At 40.8% G+C, this 17,445-nt stretch overlaps 1 protein-coding gene across 1 annotated transcript; it reads right to left on the bottom strand.

The window, feature by feature from the left end:
- Window positions 1-9,444: 9,444 nt before the first annotated feature.
- On the bottom strand, window positions 9,445-17,220 carry LOC110210659 (nicotinamide N-methyltransferase-like). Its single transcript, XM_020989730.2, has 3 exons — window positions 16,855-17,220; window positions 12,136-12,343; window positions 9,445-10,032 (listed from the first exon to the last, which is right to left on the bottom strand). Exons 1-3 carry the CDS (start codon window positions 17,009-17,011, stop codon window positions 9,588-9,590), a joined length of 810 nt encoding a protein of 269 aa, XP_020845389.1. The 5' UTR covers window positions 17,012-17,220; the 3' UTR covers window positions 9,445-9,587.
- Between the last annotated feature and the right edge of the window lie 225 nt (window positions 17,221-17,445).

Raw genomic sequence — 17,445 nt, 5'->3', positions numbered from 1 at the left:
CTGATGAGAAGGGAAATACCCTCTTTACTGAACACAGGAAAGGAGGAGTTCTAGGTGGCTGGGGGATGTTACAACTGGCTACAGCTGGGAAAGTGAGTTGGCCTTTAGATGTGCATGATCATGCCCCTCTGTGACAGTAACAGAATGTTGTTAGCTTTTTTGGCTGCCATGTCCCCCTGCTGACTTTTATTGGGTTTATAGTTTTGATCTTCGCAACAGATCTGTTGGCTGGTTGATCAGCAGGCACCAAAAACCTAGACTTGGTCCTTCCCAGATAAGAATGTAGGCAATGTATCCTCATTTAGCTGCTTATGGTTGTTTGCTCATATCTAAGTTTCTTTTGACGCCTGTGTTTCAGAGTTTCTACATAGTTCTGGTGTTTTCATCAGGAATGCTTGAAAATCCTCTATTTTATTGAAATGAAAAGAAATCTGACTTCTTCTCCTCACATTAGGCATGACATAGCCATGGCAAATCGTGACACTGGAATGACAGAGCTGTGGAGGATTGTAACATTGACATGACATAGTCATGACGGAGCTGTAGCAGTGGAATGACGGAGCCATGATGTGACATAGTCATGATATTAGTGTGATATTGGCTTGATGTTTGCACGATCGTGTGATATTTTGTGAAACTGGTGTGATATTGGCAGGATGTTTAATATTGATGCAATGTTGGCATGACATTTGTATAGCGTTAGTGTGATGTTTGTGTGACGTTGGCATGACATTGACCTGTAACTGGTGTGGTGCTTATGTGACATTAACATGTGATTGGCATGCTATTGGTGTGTTATATGTGTGCTGTTGGTGTAATGTTCAATGATAGTGGCATATTAGCATGTAGTGGGCATGGTATTTGAGTGATAGTGTGCCAGCAGCTGGCGTGATGCAGGCAGGACAGAGCGATGAGGAAAAATGGAGAAAGAAAAGTCAGCCTAGGTGAGTCTTAGAGGTTAATGCTCAAGACTAGTTTATTTCAGGAGTTTTTTGATTATATACCCGTAGAAAAACAGCTTTGTACCATGAGAAATGGTCTACATACACAAACTTATCAGCTAAAGATCCTCATTTTCTCATGAGAAAGTAGTTTTAATGCCAAAATTCATATCTATCGTTTCCCTGCCCAGTTCTTAGCATTATCTGCCTGAGTTGGCCACCTGGCCTCAAAGTGGGGCATAAGTGAGGACTTGCAATCAACAAACTATAACAAATGGGATTGGTGCAAGAGTCAAGGAAGCGTTTCTCCTGAGGCAAGCCTCTATACTACTGACTCCTTAAGTCTCTAAGGACTTAGACATTTTCCATAAGGACTCGGCCCCCTACAATAGCGGTGTATAATTGGCATAATATTGGTCAATGTTTAATATTGGCATGATATTGGTGTGTAATCAGCATGATGTTTGTGTGGCATTGGCATGTAATTGGTATGACATGTGGCATATTGTTTATGTGACATTGGCATATAATTGGCAGGATATAAGTAACCGCCATCGTATTTGTGTGGCATTACTATGTTATTGCCTTGACACTGGTATGCAGTTGGCACTGTGTTGGCCTGTATTAATGTTTGTGTGATATTTGTGTGTAATTAGCATGACATTGGCATATAGTTACATGGTATTTGTGACACTGGCTTGTAATTGGCATAATGTTTAATTTTGGTGTAACATTTGCATAATATTGACATGTCACTGCTGTAATTTATATGAAACATTTAATATTGGTATATAATTGGCATGATGTTCAATATTGACACAGTATAGGTGTGTAATCAGTGTGATGTTTGCATGTAATTGTGATGTTGCAACATTGACATGCAATCGGCATGATCTTGTGGTGTGATTGGCATGATTTGGTCTGTGATTGACACAATGTTGGCATGTAATTGGTGCAATGTTTGCGGGACATTGCCTGTAATCGAGCATGATGCATACATGTAAATGGCATGATTCAAGTATGTGATGAAATTGAGTGCCCGCTGTTCTGTATTGGCATGTATTTTATGTGGCATTGGCATGATGGCATGGCATTAGTGTGTAATTGGTACGCTATAGATTAACGTTTGCATGGCATTGGCTGGTGTTCAATATTTGTGTGTAACTAGTATGATGTTTGTGTGACATTGATGTGTAATTGGCTGGTGCCAGACATTGACATGTAATTGGCATGATGTTAAAATTTGTATGTGGCCTACAACCTAGCCAATTCAAATCTGGCCTCAGACACTTCCTGGGTGTGTGACCCTGGGAAAGTCATCTTACTCTGTCCTACATGTATCACACTCTTCTTTGTCACAATCTGGCATGCCTCCATCATACATTTTCACTCATGTCAGCCTTTGTCATGTCTGTGTCACCCTCCATGAGGCACCCCATGTCCTACTTATATCATGACTATGTCAGACCTATGTCATGCCACTTTAACTAATCTGTCATGCCACTATCACAGCTGCCAGCCTATGTCATGTCTCTGCCATGCATCTATTAGACCGTGTTGTGCCTGCCTCACAGTACTTTTTGTAAAAATCAAATGAGATAGCACATAAAGTGTTTTGCAAGCCTTTAAGCGCTAATATAAATGCTAGTTATTATCATTATCATCATCATGGTTACCTTGGATGCTTGAAAGTTATGCAAATGGAGCAAAAGCTCTGGCAGGTTCTACCAAAAAGGAAAGGCTTAGAATATGGTTCTGATGACAAACTACATCTGCTTTCTGAGGAACTGTCTAGTTAAGTACAAAGAGGTTCATATCCAGTAGGCTGACTCCTGGGTGATGAATTCTATAACCATGGCAACCAATGAAACAAAGAAAAATGAAGAATGGTCCACACTTCTGTGAATCACCACCCCTTCACTTCTGAGATGTCACTTATTGATTAGATTTTTAAAAAAAAAAGGGGCCAGAGGAGGCTAAGAATCAAACTGTTTTCTGATCATTTATAAACATTAATTTAGGTACTTGTACTCTGAAAATGAAATCCTTGTCCAATAAATATAGTCGACATATTGCCAGAGGAAGTGAATCATATTGACAATCTTAGTTTAAATGAAGCTAGAATATATAAGGAGGTTGTAGATAAATGCAAGGCTGATTCACAAGTTTCCTCATGGATCGTAAAATTAAGGAATTGGCAGAATTGGGCTCATCGTTTACAAAAAGAAATGTCATTTTAGGGGCCCCACTTGATCATCCCTTATTACAATAATCATGACGAAGGTAAGCAGTAAGACTGCCATGAAGAAAGCAGTAGCTTATGCACCAACATCTATTGCAGAGGATAAAGAAGTAGCCAAATTCTCTGTGTATAACTGGGACAAACAGTACAGATGAGCAGTAAGCTCAGCTTGGAATTGAACAAGAGGACAGTAGTCTGGATTGCCTTCACCTTGGCCAATAGCATTTACATCAATAGCTGTTATCTCTGTACCAGCTAGGACAACAAGCCCCAGACTCATGAAGCCTTCTGCCCCATCCTTGTTCCTGTGCCTAGCCTAAGTAGGAATCTCTTTTAATGACTCCTAGCTTCCCGTGAATATGAGATTTAAAAACTAACATTCCACTATTGTGGATATATGGTAGCAAGACATGAAATACAAATGCCTCTGAAGAATTAAAAATGACTGTTACAGACAGGGCAATGAAGAGGTACAAGGAGGACATGAGCTTTGTTGTTCAGTCCTTTTTTCAGTCATGTCTGACTTTTTGTGACCCTGTGTGGGGTTTTCTTGGCAAAGATACTGGAGTGGTTTGCCATTTTCTTCTCCAGCTCACTTTACAGATGAGGAAACTGAGGCAAGCAGGGTTAAGTGACTTGCCCAGGATCACATAGCTAGTAAGAGTCTGAGGCCAGATTTGATCTCAGGAAGATGAGTCTTCTAACTCCAGGTATAAGCAGGCTACAACAAACAGTCAATGAAAAAATCCAAAGAAGAAAAGAAGTGCGGAATTGTTTGACAGGAAGAGAAGGTGGCTGTTCACACAGCAAGAAAAAAAGATGACAGATGGATAGCCATGGTACCTTCACACTGTCAGGAGAAAGGGAGGAAAGTCTTCAATCTGTTGGGTAATAAACTTGTGGAAGGACATGGACATACCACACGAGATGGACAGGCACCGATAGATTTTGATCTGCATCATTAGAGGCAATTCCAGAGTCAATGAGGTCACAGATGCATTGGAGTTGAGGAAACTCCCTCCTCTGATACTAATCAGCAATTTTTCTGTAACTTCTTGTCTTAGAAAATTGTCATGGGGGGCACTGAAAAATTAAGTGATTTATTCATAACTACTATACTCATTTATGTGAAAGAGGCAGATCTCAAATCCAGGGCTTCAGGATTCCAAGGTCTGTTTGCTATCTACTATACCACATTGAATCATTACCTAATTATTTCACACGTGTCAGTAAGTCTCATCTCCCAATTAAACAGTAAATTCCTGAAGAACAGGGGCCACTTTTTTATAAAGTAAATTTTGTTGATATATTTTGTATCAATGGCATTACTTATGTTTCACATTGTATCCCTCTCTTTTCCTGGCCCAGAGAGCAATCCCTTAGAAGAATAAAGAGAGAAACGTTTCAGCAAAACTAACCAAACCATTTTTAAAAATCTAACACGATACAGAGTGTATTGGGAATTTAGGTGGCACAGTGGATAGAGTGCCATGCCACAAGTCAGGAAGATCTGAGTTTGTATCTAGCCTCAGACATCCTTTACTAGCTGTGTGACCCTAGGCAAGTCACTTAACCCAGTTTGCCTCAGTTTCCTCTTCTGTAAAATGAACTGGAGAAGGAAATGGCAAATCACTCCAGAATCTTTGCCAGGAAAACAACAAATGGGGTCATGAAGAGTCAGACAAGACTGAAATGACTGAACAATAACAATACAGTGTTCCAACCTCTCCACAGAGAAAAGAAGGGAGATAACTTTTTCATATTTCTTCTTTGGGACCAAACTTAATCATTATAATATTACAGCATTCAATTTTAAGTGTTTTGTTATTGTTTTTATTCAGATTGTAGTGATTATATGTATTTTTTCCCTAGCATATCGATGTATGGGCAGCTAAATGATGTATTGGATAGATCACAGGACTTAGAGTCAGGAAGACCTGAATTTGAATCTGCCTCAGGCACTAGCTGGGGGACCCTAGGAAGGTCATTTAAAATTTCTGTGTCTCACTTTGCTCATTTATAAAATGGGCATAATAATACCTATTAAGGTTGTTGTGAAGTGTTTTGCAAACCTTAAAATGCTATATAAATGCTAGCTACTAATATTTTATTTCATCCATGTGTATGTATATCAGTTGTTTAGCCAATCGCCAAACAATGGGCATCTACCTTGTTTCTAGTTCTTTTTTGGGTGTCAGGTGAAACCTCAGACTTGTTTTGATTTGCATTTCTCTTATATTAGTGATTTTTCATATGGTTGATAACAGTTTATAATCCTTCTTTTACAAACTGTTTGCTCATGCCCTTTGACCATTTATCTATTGGGGAATGGCTCTCGGTCTCATCTGTTTCCCTTAGTTGCCTATATATCTTGGCTATCATATATCCATCTGGCATATGGATTTTGATATCCTTACATGGTATTTGATACCAGGTTGTTGACCAGTCAACTACTTCCCTTTTCCTCACTGCATTATTTGGTTCGTATAAAAGCTTTTCAATTTCACGTAATCGAATTTATCCTATGAACCTTGGAGTCCCACTGATTTAGTTTCAACCTCACTAGGTAGAAAAGTGCTACATTATTTGTCTTGCTCCTGGAGTAGCCTTGAGGGATAACCTTAATCTCCTCAAAGGTATAACCAGACTTCTCCATGGCTGCTTGCTTGCAAAGAGGAAGCAGCTGAAGAGTCCTTGCTTCTCAAATATGGTCGTAGTTATTACTAATATGGAGGAGAGCCCAGCAGCTGTACTTACGACAGGCTAAGCTTCACGGGCTCTCTCAGTCAGGGAGAAGTGGGTGGCTAGCAACTAAAATAAGTGGGAATGGCAACACTACTTTATTATGTCAGGGGCAAACAACCCCTTAACAGTTCTGTCTTCTTTTGGCCAGAAGGATTCATTTATGGGCTATAATCTTACAAGTTTGCTTAAGGTGAGGCTGTTGGACACTATACCAGGGGAGGGATGGCTAAATACATAAAGAATCTGTGAGTTCTTCAGTATGGGAACACCACCAGTATAAACTGCAGTCATCTATGACCAAATGGCTGTCTTAGAGAATTGCCTGACACTTGGAGACTTCAAGTGATTTTCCCAAGGTCATACAACCAATGTCAGAAGCTGGATCAAAACGCACGTCTTTCTGACCACAAGACCAGCACTCTGGTCCCTTTCCATTCTGACTCCCTTGTGAAGATATTTTTTTAAAAAAACCCTGAAAATTCTCAGAACTAAACATTTTTAAAATTTACTCCCTGAAACATCCTTCAGCATTGTTTGCTTGTGATTCAGCCTGGTTGCTTGATTTCCAGAAAAGAAAACCAAAGACCAGGACTCATGAGTTCACTTGATTTCAATTTCCCTTCAGGCAGACAGTCCCAGGAGGCCATCTGCCATGAGGTGAAAGAGCCTATGGCACAGAGCTCTGCATCCTTCAACAGATAGAAACTCAGCTCAGCTCTCCAATCCTACAGTCACTGCTCTGATAGCCCCATCTAAATCAGGCAAAGCTAGTACTGAGGTCTTCTGCTGTTTGTAGCTGGAACCCAACCTTATAACTACCACTGCACCCCTGGATTCTTCTGAGTTTTTTGATGGGCTCATCTTTTCACAGAGGTCTCCGCACATAGCTTTTTATCCCCCCAAATCAGGTCAGCTCTGTGGAATACCCTGTGGTGCTGAGCTGATGGGAAGCACTGAATGGCTTTTCTTTGTTGTTAGGTCATGTCCAATTCTTTGTGACTCCATTTGGGGTTTTCTTGGCAAAGATACTGGAGTGCTTTGCTCATTTTAGGGATTAGGAAACAGAGGCAAACAAGTTTAACTGACTCTTCCAGGGTCACACAGCTAGGGTCTGAGGCTAGATTTAAACTCAAGTCTTCCTGACTCCAGGCCTAGCACTGTATCCACTGCTATGCCAAGCTGCTCTTGGCTTTTCTTAGGGCTCAGTAATTTTTGGCATTTACACAGGGGGAGGATTCCTCCAGAAGATTCACAGGAAGGTCCAGCTCAGAGAAAATGAAAAGCAAAGGGGAGCCATATTTAACTCACTTTTGGCCTGCTACCTGAGTCCTCAGAGCCTCCTTCATATCCCCTTGCTTGAATGCTTCTTGTGGGGGGAATCCACTACCACCCATTCCTCTTCTAAATAGCTCTCATTGTTAGGAAGTTTTTCCTAAATTTTCCTTAGCAAATTCTGCCTATTACTCCTGATTTTTCTTTTGGGGCTAAAGAGAAAAGGCCTCTTCTGCATGACAGATCTTCAAATATCTAAAGGCAGCCATTATGTCTCCAATAAGTACTTGCTTCTCTAGGCTAAACATCTCCAGTACCTTAAGTCAATCTCTATACAGTATAGATTTAAGGCCTTCCACCACTCTGGTTGACAATTTCAGGATGAAATTCAGCTTATCAATGTCCTTCCTAAATGTTGATGTCCAGGTCTGAGTGCAGTTTGACCAAGGAAGAATTCAGTGAGATTATTACTTCCTTCTTCTTCTCTTAAAGTCATTTAAGAACACATTATTTTGTTTTTGGTATTTTGGTTTGGGTTTTTTTTTTTAGTTGTCATATAACACCATTAATTCTTACTGGGCTTACAATTCACCAAAACTCCCATATCTTCTTTCAGACATAGTACTGTCTAACCATGTCGGTCTCATCTTGTCCTTACAAGATTTTTTTAAATCCCAAGAGTAAGACTTTACATTTAACCCTAATAGGTTTCATCTTATTAGATTCAATCCAGTATTCTAGTCTGTCAAGATCTCTTTGGATTTTGACTGTCATTCTCTGTGGTTTAGCTATTCTATGCTTCCCAGCTTTGCATAATCTGCAGATTTGATGTCATCATTCTTTTGTCCAGGACATTCATAAAAACACAGCACAGAATTAAGCATACATCCCTTGATTCCTTCCCTGGGGACTTCCTACTAAGTTGACATTGAACCATGAATAACTAGTCTTTAATTCCAGCCATTCAATCAGATCTGAACCTAACTGTACTTAATATCAGCTAAATTAATACCTCTCCATTTTTTCCCACAAGAATAAAGAATAACATTTAGTTAAAATATACATAAATCCATGATGTACTGGTTTAGCTACCCTGTAAAAGAAGGAAATAAGCTTAGTCTAGCATGAGCTGTTCTTGATGAAGCCATGTTCACTCTTTCTGGTCATTGCTTCCTTCTCTTAATGTTCATTAACCACTTCTCTAAACACCAGTTTTCAAATTTTTCCAGGAAGTTAATTTGCAGATACTATTCTATTTCCCTTTTTCTGAAAATTGTGACAATGTTTATCTTTCTTTGGTCCTGCATTATGTCTCCCATTCTTTAAAATCTCCGAAGAGTCACTGACTCTTCAATCACAGTCATCAGCTCTTTAAGCACCTGAGAATGGGGTCACTTGGGCCACATACTAAAACATCCTCCTTATTTCAACCATCTGACAATCCATTATCCATTATTCAACCATTATCTGACAATCAGGGTTTAGCTCAAATACTACCTTCTCCACAAAGCCTTCTTCTTTCCTTCCAGGTAGAATCAAACTCTCCTTCATTTGATCTCACATCACTTTGTATTCCTCTTACACATGTAACCTATTTTAAATTTCTGTCATAGTTATATATGCACATGTCTTATCATTCCTACACTTTCTTGGAGAAAAGGAATTGTTTACTATTTTTCTTCATATCTCCTCCAGCACCTGGAACGGTATCTTGTACATTAATAAATGTCTGTTGAAGGAATGAATGAATTGCCTCCATACTTCTGCTTTTGTGGCCCATATCTATCTATAGAATGCTTTTCTTCCTCCCTACCACTGCCTACTCAACCCTAACCTTTCTTCAGGCTCAAGATCCACTTCCCCTACAAAGGCTCCTTTAACGATTGCCATCCAAACTGATAACTCTCTCTTCCAAGTCTCTATAGTAGGTATGCCCAGTACCACACAGCTCTGCATTCAAACTATTCTTTCATTGTTTCATGAGTATCAATCTTGTCTCCCCAACTACATGTCTTACTTAATCCACTGCGTCTACTGTCGCATTGAACTTTTAGTAGGTTCTTAATTAATATCCATTAATTGATTAATTGAATGATCTGTTCCCATCCCAAGACTTATTGTATGGCCCACAGACTCTGGCCCACCTCTTCCGGTCAGTGTTTTTGACACAAACAGTGAGGCCCAAGGACTGGAGTTAGTCATCTGGGTAAGGCAGGTGGATTGCTTTAATTCAATTTAACAATGTACCATCTGAAGAACGTACTCAGTCTTCCCTCCCCAAGGGCTGCCTATAACTCATCTCAGATCACATAGGAAGAAGATAGAAAGATCTTTACCAAGAGCCACAGAAGAGCTGACTTTTGGTGAAGTGAGAAAGGAAAGCACGATTAACTTGGTAAACCTACAGAATTATTGAGCTTCTGCCCCACAAGGTAGAAAAGCCCTTCATTGTTTGCTCTGGTCCTGGAGTAGCTTTGGGGAATGACGTCAAACTCTTGAATTGTGTAACCGGCCTTCACCACTGCATCCTGCACAGCCTCCTGGGTGAGGGAGAGACTAGAAAACCTCTGGTCACCAATCATGTAGTAGCTACTCTTGAGGGCATCAATAAGCACCAGGCATCCTCCAGGTTTCAGTAGGCTGCTGAGGTTCTTCAGGGCCTGCTGGTAGGTAGGGAGGTCTTTGCAGGCAGCATCCAGACACAATGCTGTGAGCAGACAATCAGCCTGGGGCAGAGAAACAGGGCCCAAAGGCTGGCTTTGGGTCACGTCACACTTCAGGACATGCTTGATCTTCTGTCTCAGTCTCTCCTCCTTTTCAGCCCACTTCTCCCTGAAACAAACAAAATGACCAATATGCTAATGAGAAGCGTCAGGTCTTGCTGCCTTGATCACATAGGTGCTGTCTCTCTTTGCTTCAGCCCCTGTTGACAAGACCATCCAAAATCCTAATTGTGTAGGAGTTATCTTCTTTGTGAAGGAAGGGGAAAATGATATGAGAACAGATCCAGGAGTCCAGAATAATAGCTAATAATCATAGCTTACATTTATAGAGAACTTACAATGTTCCAGGCACTCTGGTGTATAGGTGTTATTTTGACCCCCTTTTTACAAACGAGGAAACTAAGGTAAAGGAAGGTTAAATGATTTGCCTAGGGTCACACAGCTAATAAGTGTCTGAGACTAGATTTGAACTCAGGTCTTCTCGACTCCAAACCAGATGCCTCAATATACTTAGGAATATACTTTGAATACAAAGAAGAGTGGTATCTACATTAGCTGTTAAAGCATTCTATGGGAAGGAGATCCGAATGAGTTGTAGGGCAGTATCTATACTAGCTTAAAGTATTTGGAAGGAATACATTGGAATTGGTGGTGACTACACTAGGTTCATTAAAGTGTTTTATGGGAAATGGATTTAATCAGTTGCAAGGTAGTAGCATCTACCTCGAATTTCTCCCAGCTTACAAAATAATATGGCTTTACAAAATTGAAGTGCTATCTTTTTTTGGGGGGGGGGCTACGCAATAGGGTTAGGTGACTTGCCCAGGGTCACACAGCTAGTAAGTGTTATATGTCTGAGGCCGGATTTGAATTCAGGTCCTCCTGAATCCAGGGCTGGTGCCCTATCCACTGCGCCACCTAGCTGCCCCAGTGCTATCTTCTATTGAAAATATTTTTACTATGGATATATTTAAATTTGCTTGGATTTTAAAAATGCATATTAAAGCTTTTTAAATTATGTACTTACCATTCGCATAATTTAACTTTTAAAAGTTTATATAAATGTCATGTAAGACAAAACAAGCTTTGATGTGAAATAATGCAATTTGGTGCTTTTGTACAGATGCAGGCCAGGAAATGAATGTATCAATAAAAGCTATATCTCTGAATATTTTTCTTTCTATGTTCCTAGCCTCTCCCTTTTCTCTTTCCTCCCTGAGAATACAAACTGCTTCCATATAGGGAGGTATTTGTATACAAAAGACTTAGCACAGTGCCTGACACAAAGCTGGCAAAACAAATGCTTGGTGTTTTGTTAATTGATTGATTTCCCTTAGTCAACATTCCTCTTCCCCAGCCCTGCTAGAAGAAACTTACATTGGAATGTAAATAAATAAATAAATGAGATGAGCATATTCTCCTCCATACTCTTGACAGGCAGCTAGGGTAGTTCCTGCCCTTTTCACTTGTCATCTGTTATGAAGATAGCTCTCCAATATAATATAACATAATAATCCAATGAAGGCTGATTCACCTGTGTTAGCATGAGCAATAAGGACACTGCCTATGCTGTTGCTGGGACATTCAGCATCAGTCACATTCTAGCTGTACATTCAGGTGGCTAGCAATGGCATCTAGCCCCAGAGGGCAAGTGCTAACATGGGAAAAGATGTTCTGAGTTTGGGCTGGAATTCTTTCATAGAACTGGCCTGGGTCCTTCTATCTCCTGTCCCCTTCTCCCTCCCACACTAAACAGTTTTCCCCAGCTCTGCACTCATGCATATTCCATACATACCCTGAAGGGGTTTCAGATCTCTTTCTCTCTGGCCATGTCCCTGTCTCTCTACATTAATCTGTCTTCCTTTCTTCTTTTCCTCTTTCTACTTGTCTCTCTGTATGACTCCTTTTCTAGGCCTCTGGTTCTCTACCCTCTGCCTTTTCCTGAATTTCTCTATATATCTATGGGTAGATCTGATTTCTCTCTTTCTCTCTGTCTCTCTGTCTCTGTGTGTGTGTGTGTGTGTGTGTGTCTCTCTCTTTCTGTGTGTCTCTCTCTCTGTCACTCTCTGTTGTTCTCACTGTCCCTATCTATTTCTCTCTGACTTTTTTTCTTCCACTGCACTTGGACCCCGAAGGATAATTTTTGCTTCAGGGAGTTATGCTTACCGCCAAGTACCTCAGAGATCTGGTAAGTAGTCAGAGAAAAACCTACCTGTCCCCTTCCAGTTCACATACATATTTTACCACAGGAGACCAGTCAAATGCTTCCAGTTCCTTCTTTAGCCACCTGTTGAGCTCCTTGAGGTTCTGGTCAGTGTAGTCAGTGGCCACAATCTCGTTAAAGGCCTCACAGGCAGAGAGGAGCTGGTAGATGGTGGGGCCAGTGCCAATGTCGATCAGGAGGTCTCCTTTCACCCTGCCTGTCCCAGAAAAAAAGGCAAAAATGGGTGGTCAGGGATGAGATTCCCTAAGGACTGAAGGCCACTTATCACATAAATTTCTGAATCAGAGGCCAACTTGTGATCTTCAGTGCTATAGCAATAGAGAGATATAAGCTTATCCTGCCTATGATTCATTTTAAAATGGAACCCAATTCAATAAAGGATAAACTGTGTAAATAAAAAGACTAAATCATGTAAATGTTATATGATTATATTATTATTATTAGATTTAATCACAGTGAAGGTCATCATCTAGGCCTCAAGTGCTTCATTTCACTTAAAGTCAAAGCAAAATAAATCACTTGGGTCCCAAATGGTGACCTTCACTGAGATTATAGCTAATTATATCTAATCACTGTATATTATATCATAATGATATGAATATAAGCATTTAAACAAGTCATAGATCCTTTTCACTAGTATCTCATTTGATCCTTACAACCTTCTGATGAGGTTCTCAACGTGGTTATACCCATTCTCCTTTTATAGACCTGAAAACCAAGGCTCAGAGAAGAGGTAGCATGGTAGAGTAAAGAGCATGTTGGATTTGGAGTCAATGGATCTGATTTCCGGTCTTGGTTCTGCTATTGATTATCCACAGAACCTTGGGTTAACTATTCAACCTGTCTGTTTCTCAGGGTCGTAATCTGTAAAACCAATGCTCTATAAGGTCCCTTCCAAATCTAAGTCCTCTGGCTTTCTCAGGGTTACCTGGCTAAGAGATAGCAGAACTAAGATTTGATTAGATCTGGCCAGGTCACATCCTGGTCAGCCTAACAAGCTGAAGCCTTTGTTCTGGTTTTGAAAGTCTAGGTCCCAGAATTCCTTCCTTCTTTTTTTTTTTAATTACATTTTTATTTGTTTCATTAAATATTTCCCAATTACATTTTAAAAATTTTAACATTCATTTTTCAATATTTTGAGTTCCATTCTCTTCCTTCTCCTCAACCCTACCCCACCCTTTGAGCAGGCAAGCTCCAAACTAATTTCCAAATTAGCCATGCTGCAAAAGAACACACACAAAAGGAAGAGAAATAAATAAAGTTTAAAAAGTATGCTTCAGTCTACACTCAGAGTTCATCAATTCTCTCTCTGGAGGTAGATAGCATTTTTCATCATGGGTCCTTTGGAATTGTCTTAGGTCATTGTCTTGATCACCAGAATTCCTTTATATAAGTACCAATACCAATCTGCTGCTATAACACTGCCTCTCCATGGCTAACACGTCAGGGACTAGCATGGCAGAACGGTTCTGCCACAGATTCTCTACAACCCTATAGCACATTTGAAACTACTTTCTAAATTACTTTGGCACATTGCATGTAGAAATCCCCAACAACTCATTTCATCCTGTTTCCTGTAACACAATTAGTACAGGTATACTCTGCTCTTGAGTGTGTCCACATTTCATCTTTTCTCCCCTTCACAATATGGGCTACTCTGAAGTATTTAGAATTTGAGAACAGAGATATGTGCAGTACTGAGGAATGGTGGCTGAAAGGCTTTTAAATTAGGCCTGATGAATGGAAATCTGCTCTTTGCATGTAGTCCCCCTTCTCAACTCTGCTCTCCATCCTGACTCAGTTTCCTTGGCTTTCTCAGCTCTGCTTCTCTAGTCTGCTCTTTTTTAAAAGCCCAGTTTCCAGATCCACACTAGCCATGCCTCACTCAGTCATGATGAATAACGTATTAAAAGTCTCAGGGTGCTTGTTTACACCACTTTGAGAAAACATGATCAGATCTCTCCCCTCTTCAGTTTATACTCCCCATGGCTGCCACAGTGATTTTCTTAAGGCAAAAGTATGACCTTGTCATTCTCCTACTCAAAAAGTTCCAATGCCTCCTTACTGCCTCTAAGGTCAAATATAACCTTCTTTATTTGGCTTTGAAAGCCCATCACAATTTGGCTCCATCCTATCCCTCTAGACTCGGTACATATCACCCTCATTCACAAACTCACCAGTCCAGTCAAAGTGGCTTACCCAGTATCTTCATGTAGGACATTCCATCCCCTTTCTGTCCTTTCTACATACCTTTACACAGGCTGTGCCCTAACCTGCAATTAGATTTTTCCTCATCTCTGCCTTTCAGCATTCCTACCTTCCTTCAAAATTCAGCCAACAGACAATCTCCTACATAAAGCTTTTCATGACCCCTCAAGTCGTTAGTGCCCCCTTTAGCTATCTTATATTTGCTTTGCAAGAGCTGGGGGAATTAGATGAACACCAAACGTGGATGAGCAGCCCTGAAAAGGGCTCAGTAAGCCCTCGCACCAGAGATTCTGGTCCTCCTGAACACCCTCCCTGCCCCCCACCCACACCCGGTGGCTCTACGAAGCTGTAGCATGCACTGCAGCTGCAGCTTGGTAAACCATCGTAGCAGACAGGCTGCACCATGCTGAGCGTAACTGACAGGCCTCAAAGGGGATGTCTACCTCAAGCATATGAAGACTTCCCTAGGTGGAATGGGCAGATGAGAACAATTTGCTCAAACAGCCATGAAAGAAGCTAAGCAGGCACCGTGGAGTGCTTAAATCTGGACCAGACATCAAAGATGCCAAGGTCCTCCACCACTACCCAAGCTATTGCCAGTCATCCTGACTTTTGTCCTGCCACTGGACTTCGATGACTCCGGAAGAGATAATGAGGCTCATGACTTTCCAATTCTGCCTCACTTAAATCCACTTCACAAACAAGTCAAGACATCACCTGTGATGTCATTGGTCCTCTGAAATCAAAGGACAAATAACATTTACTTTGCATAGGTTTTAAAATTTGCTAATATATATACGTGTTCCATCCCACTCCAATGAAATGTAAGCTCCTTGAGAGTAGGGACTATTTCCTTTCTGTTTTCCTCTTCCTAGTGCCTAGCAAGGAGTCTAGCATATATTGGGTACTTAGTTAACAGTTGTTCATTCATGCACTTATTTTAAATCCCAAATCTGATGTCAATGGTGATGTGCATCCTCTTGAGGAAGATATAAAGTCAAAGCAAAAGCTTCATCCTTTCACCTTGCTAGAATGACTAGGCTACTTTTGGTCATATTCTCTACTCTGTGTCATAGAATTTGGAGCTGGAGGGAGCATTAATGATCACTGAGGCCTGAGGGCCAGACCCACCTGCTGCCTGTTTTTGTACGGCCAAGAACCTACAAATGGTGGACAATACAAAAACTTGGTTCCCTAACCCTTCACTAGGGAATTGAAGCCCAGAGAGAATGAATGATTTTCTTCAAAGTCACACATAGTTAGACGATCAGCAGAGTCAGATCCTCTACTCCAGAGCCAGCATTCTTCCCATTACACCATGAGATATGGAGAAAGGTTAATTTTTAAAGTGACACGACTTCTTTCTTCCATCCTACTTCCCACTTAACCAACTTTTTTCCACCTTCCATCTTTAGAGCAAACATATTGAGGGCAGGTTTTAAGGTCCTTAGGGGGGTAAAATGCACACACATGTGCACATACGCACATTTGGTGCACAGACCTTGAATCCACTCAGAATAGAAAAGAAAATCTGGAACAACTGACATGGAATTATGATAGGAGAGAGATAAATCAAAATGTAGCCTCTAAACATTGTATAAGGTTTCCACAGACTATAGATTCAGGGGACATTTATCTAATGAATAATCATAAGGTCTTTGGTGTTAGGCACCAGTTTTAAAATATTCATCCCACAGGAGATCCAGAGAGGTTAGGAAGCTTTCTCTAAATCACAGAGTAAATGAGGACTAGAGTGTGCTGAGAACTAGAAATTAAGAGTTTCTCTAGTCACATTCACATTGACTAAAGCATGAGGTTTGTCTAATGGATGCTATCATTCAATGATTTATGCAGTCTATGCAGCTCAAATCCTCTCTGAAACACAGGGCTCTTTAAGGAATTTACAAAATTCTCTGTTTTTCCATGCATATCCCTCTTCTATGAGTGAACTCCTTTATTCCCTTCTCCAAAATTATTATGTGACACAATCTCTCTATCTCTCTCCTCTCTTTGTCTCTCATTCTCTATCTCTATCATTGTCTCCCTTCTTCCCCCTTATGTCTCTCTTTCTCTCCCTCTGTGTCTCTGCTACCTCTATGCCTCTGTCTCTCCCTTCCTCCTAATTCTTCATCCTTCCCATTTCCCATTCTATAACAGGTGGTTCTGAACTTAATTATAAAATCAGAATTTCACAGTTGGAAGGGAGCACAAAGGCCATCTAGTTGGACCCCTACCTCTCCAAGAATCCCTTTTAAAATATTTCCTAGAAGAGGTTATCCAATCTTTGCTTCATAAATTCTAGTGAGGAGAAACCCACTAAGTCCTGAAGCAGGCCATTTCATTTTTGGACAGTCTTAATTGTTAGAAAGTTTAGTGAAGCTGGTCATGTCAACCAGTAACTATTCTCTTGTCCCTATTACTATTTACTCTGGGGCGGGGGGAGGAGAGCAAGGGATGGGAGGGGAAGGGATAGGAGGGGAGGGCAGCGTGGACATTTACCAGATGAGAAGGTCATGAAAAGTCTTCTGAGGACATGCATCAGAATCTGATTCTCTGCAGAGGGGCTCGGTCCAAAGGTATAATACTTTTCCAGGTAAGTTTGAGGATTGAAGTGGCTCAGGTAGGCATCCTTTGCAGTGAAGTTGGATTCCACCATTGTGTCTCACCCTGGCACTGTAATTCTGCTGCTTCTCTTCTGGCTGGTCCAGGGACACCTGAAGCAAAGAGCTGCCCAACAGGGGTTACCCTGGCTTCTCTACTCTGTCAGACCTCAGATATAGGGAACTAGTTAAACACTAACTGGTGGAAAATGTATTAATTTTTTTCACTCTGACAATGAGTTATAAAAGTCCTGAAGTGCAGACTTGGAAGATAAGGAGGATGTAGGAGAGGAAGGGGAGGGAGGGAGGGAGAGAGCGAGAGAGCGAGAGAGAGCTCATATTTCAAAATATGCTGGCCAAGGGAATAACAGAATTCAGTCAGAGAAGGAGGAGTGTGTATGGAAAAAATGAGAATTTAGTGAAATCCTGAAAGAGTGGGGATTTCTGAGAAGACTTGGGCTACTTTCCCCACCACAATTCCTTCTCCTCT

The sequence above is a fragment of the Phascolarctos cinereus genome, unplaced genomic scaffold (assembly GCF_003287225.1).
Source record: "Phascolarctos cinereus isolate Bilbo 61053 unplaced genomic scaffold, phaCin_HiC Scaffold_726;HRSCAF=1367, whole genome shotgun sequence".
NCBI classification, from domain to species: Eukaryota; Metazoa; Chordata; class Mammalia; order Diprotodontia; family Phascolarctidae; genus Phascolarctos; species Phascolarctos cinereus.
This window is presented reverse-complemented; position numbering and strand designations above follow the sequence as displayed.

Excerpts from the sequence above, each read along its gene's own strand:
- LOC110210659 (XM_020989730.2), bottom strand. The coding sequence starts at position 17,011 with ATGGTGGAATCCAACTTCACTGCAAAGGATGCCTACCTGAGCCACTTC. Across the intron at positions 12,344-16,854 it reads TTTCATGACCTTCTCATCTG|GCAGGGTGAAAGGAGACCTC; the intron begins GTAAATGTCCAC and ends TTTCTGGGACAG. Across the intron at positions 10,033-12,135 it reads TGTGAACTGGAAGGGGACAG|GGAGAAGTGGGCTGAAAAGG; the intron begins GTAGGTTTTTCT and ends TGTTTGTTTCAG.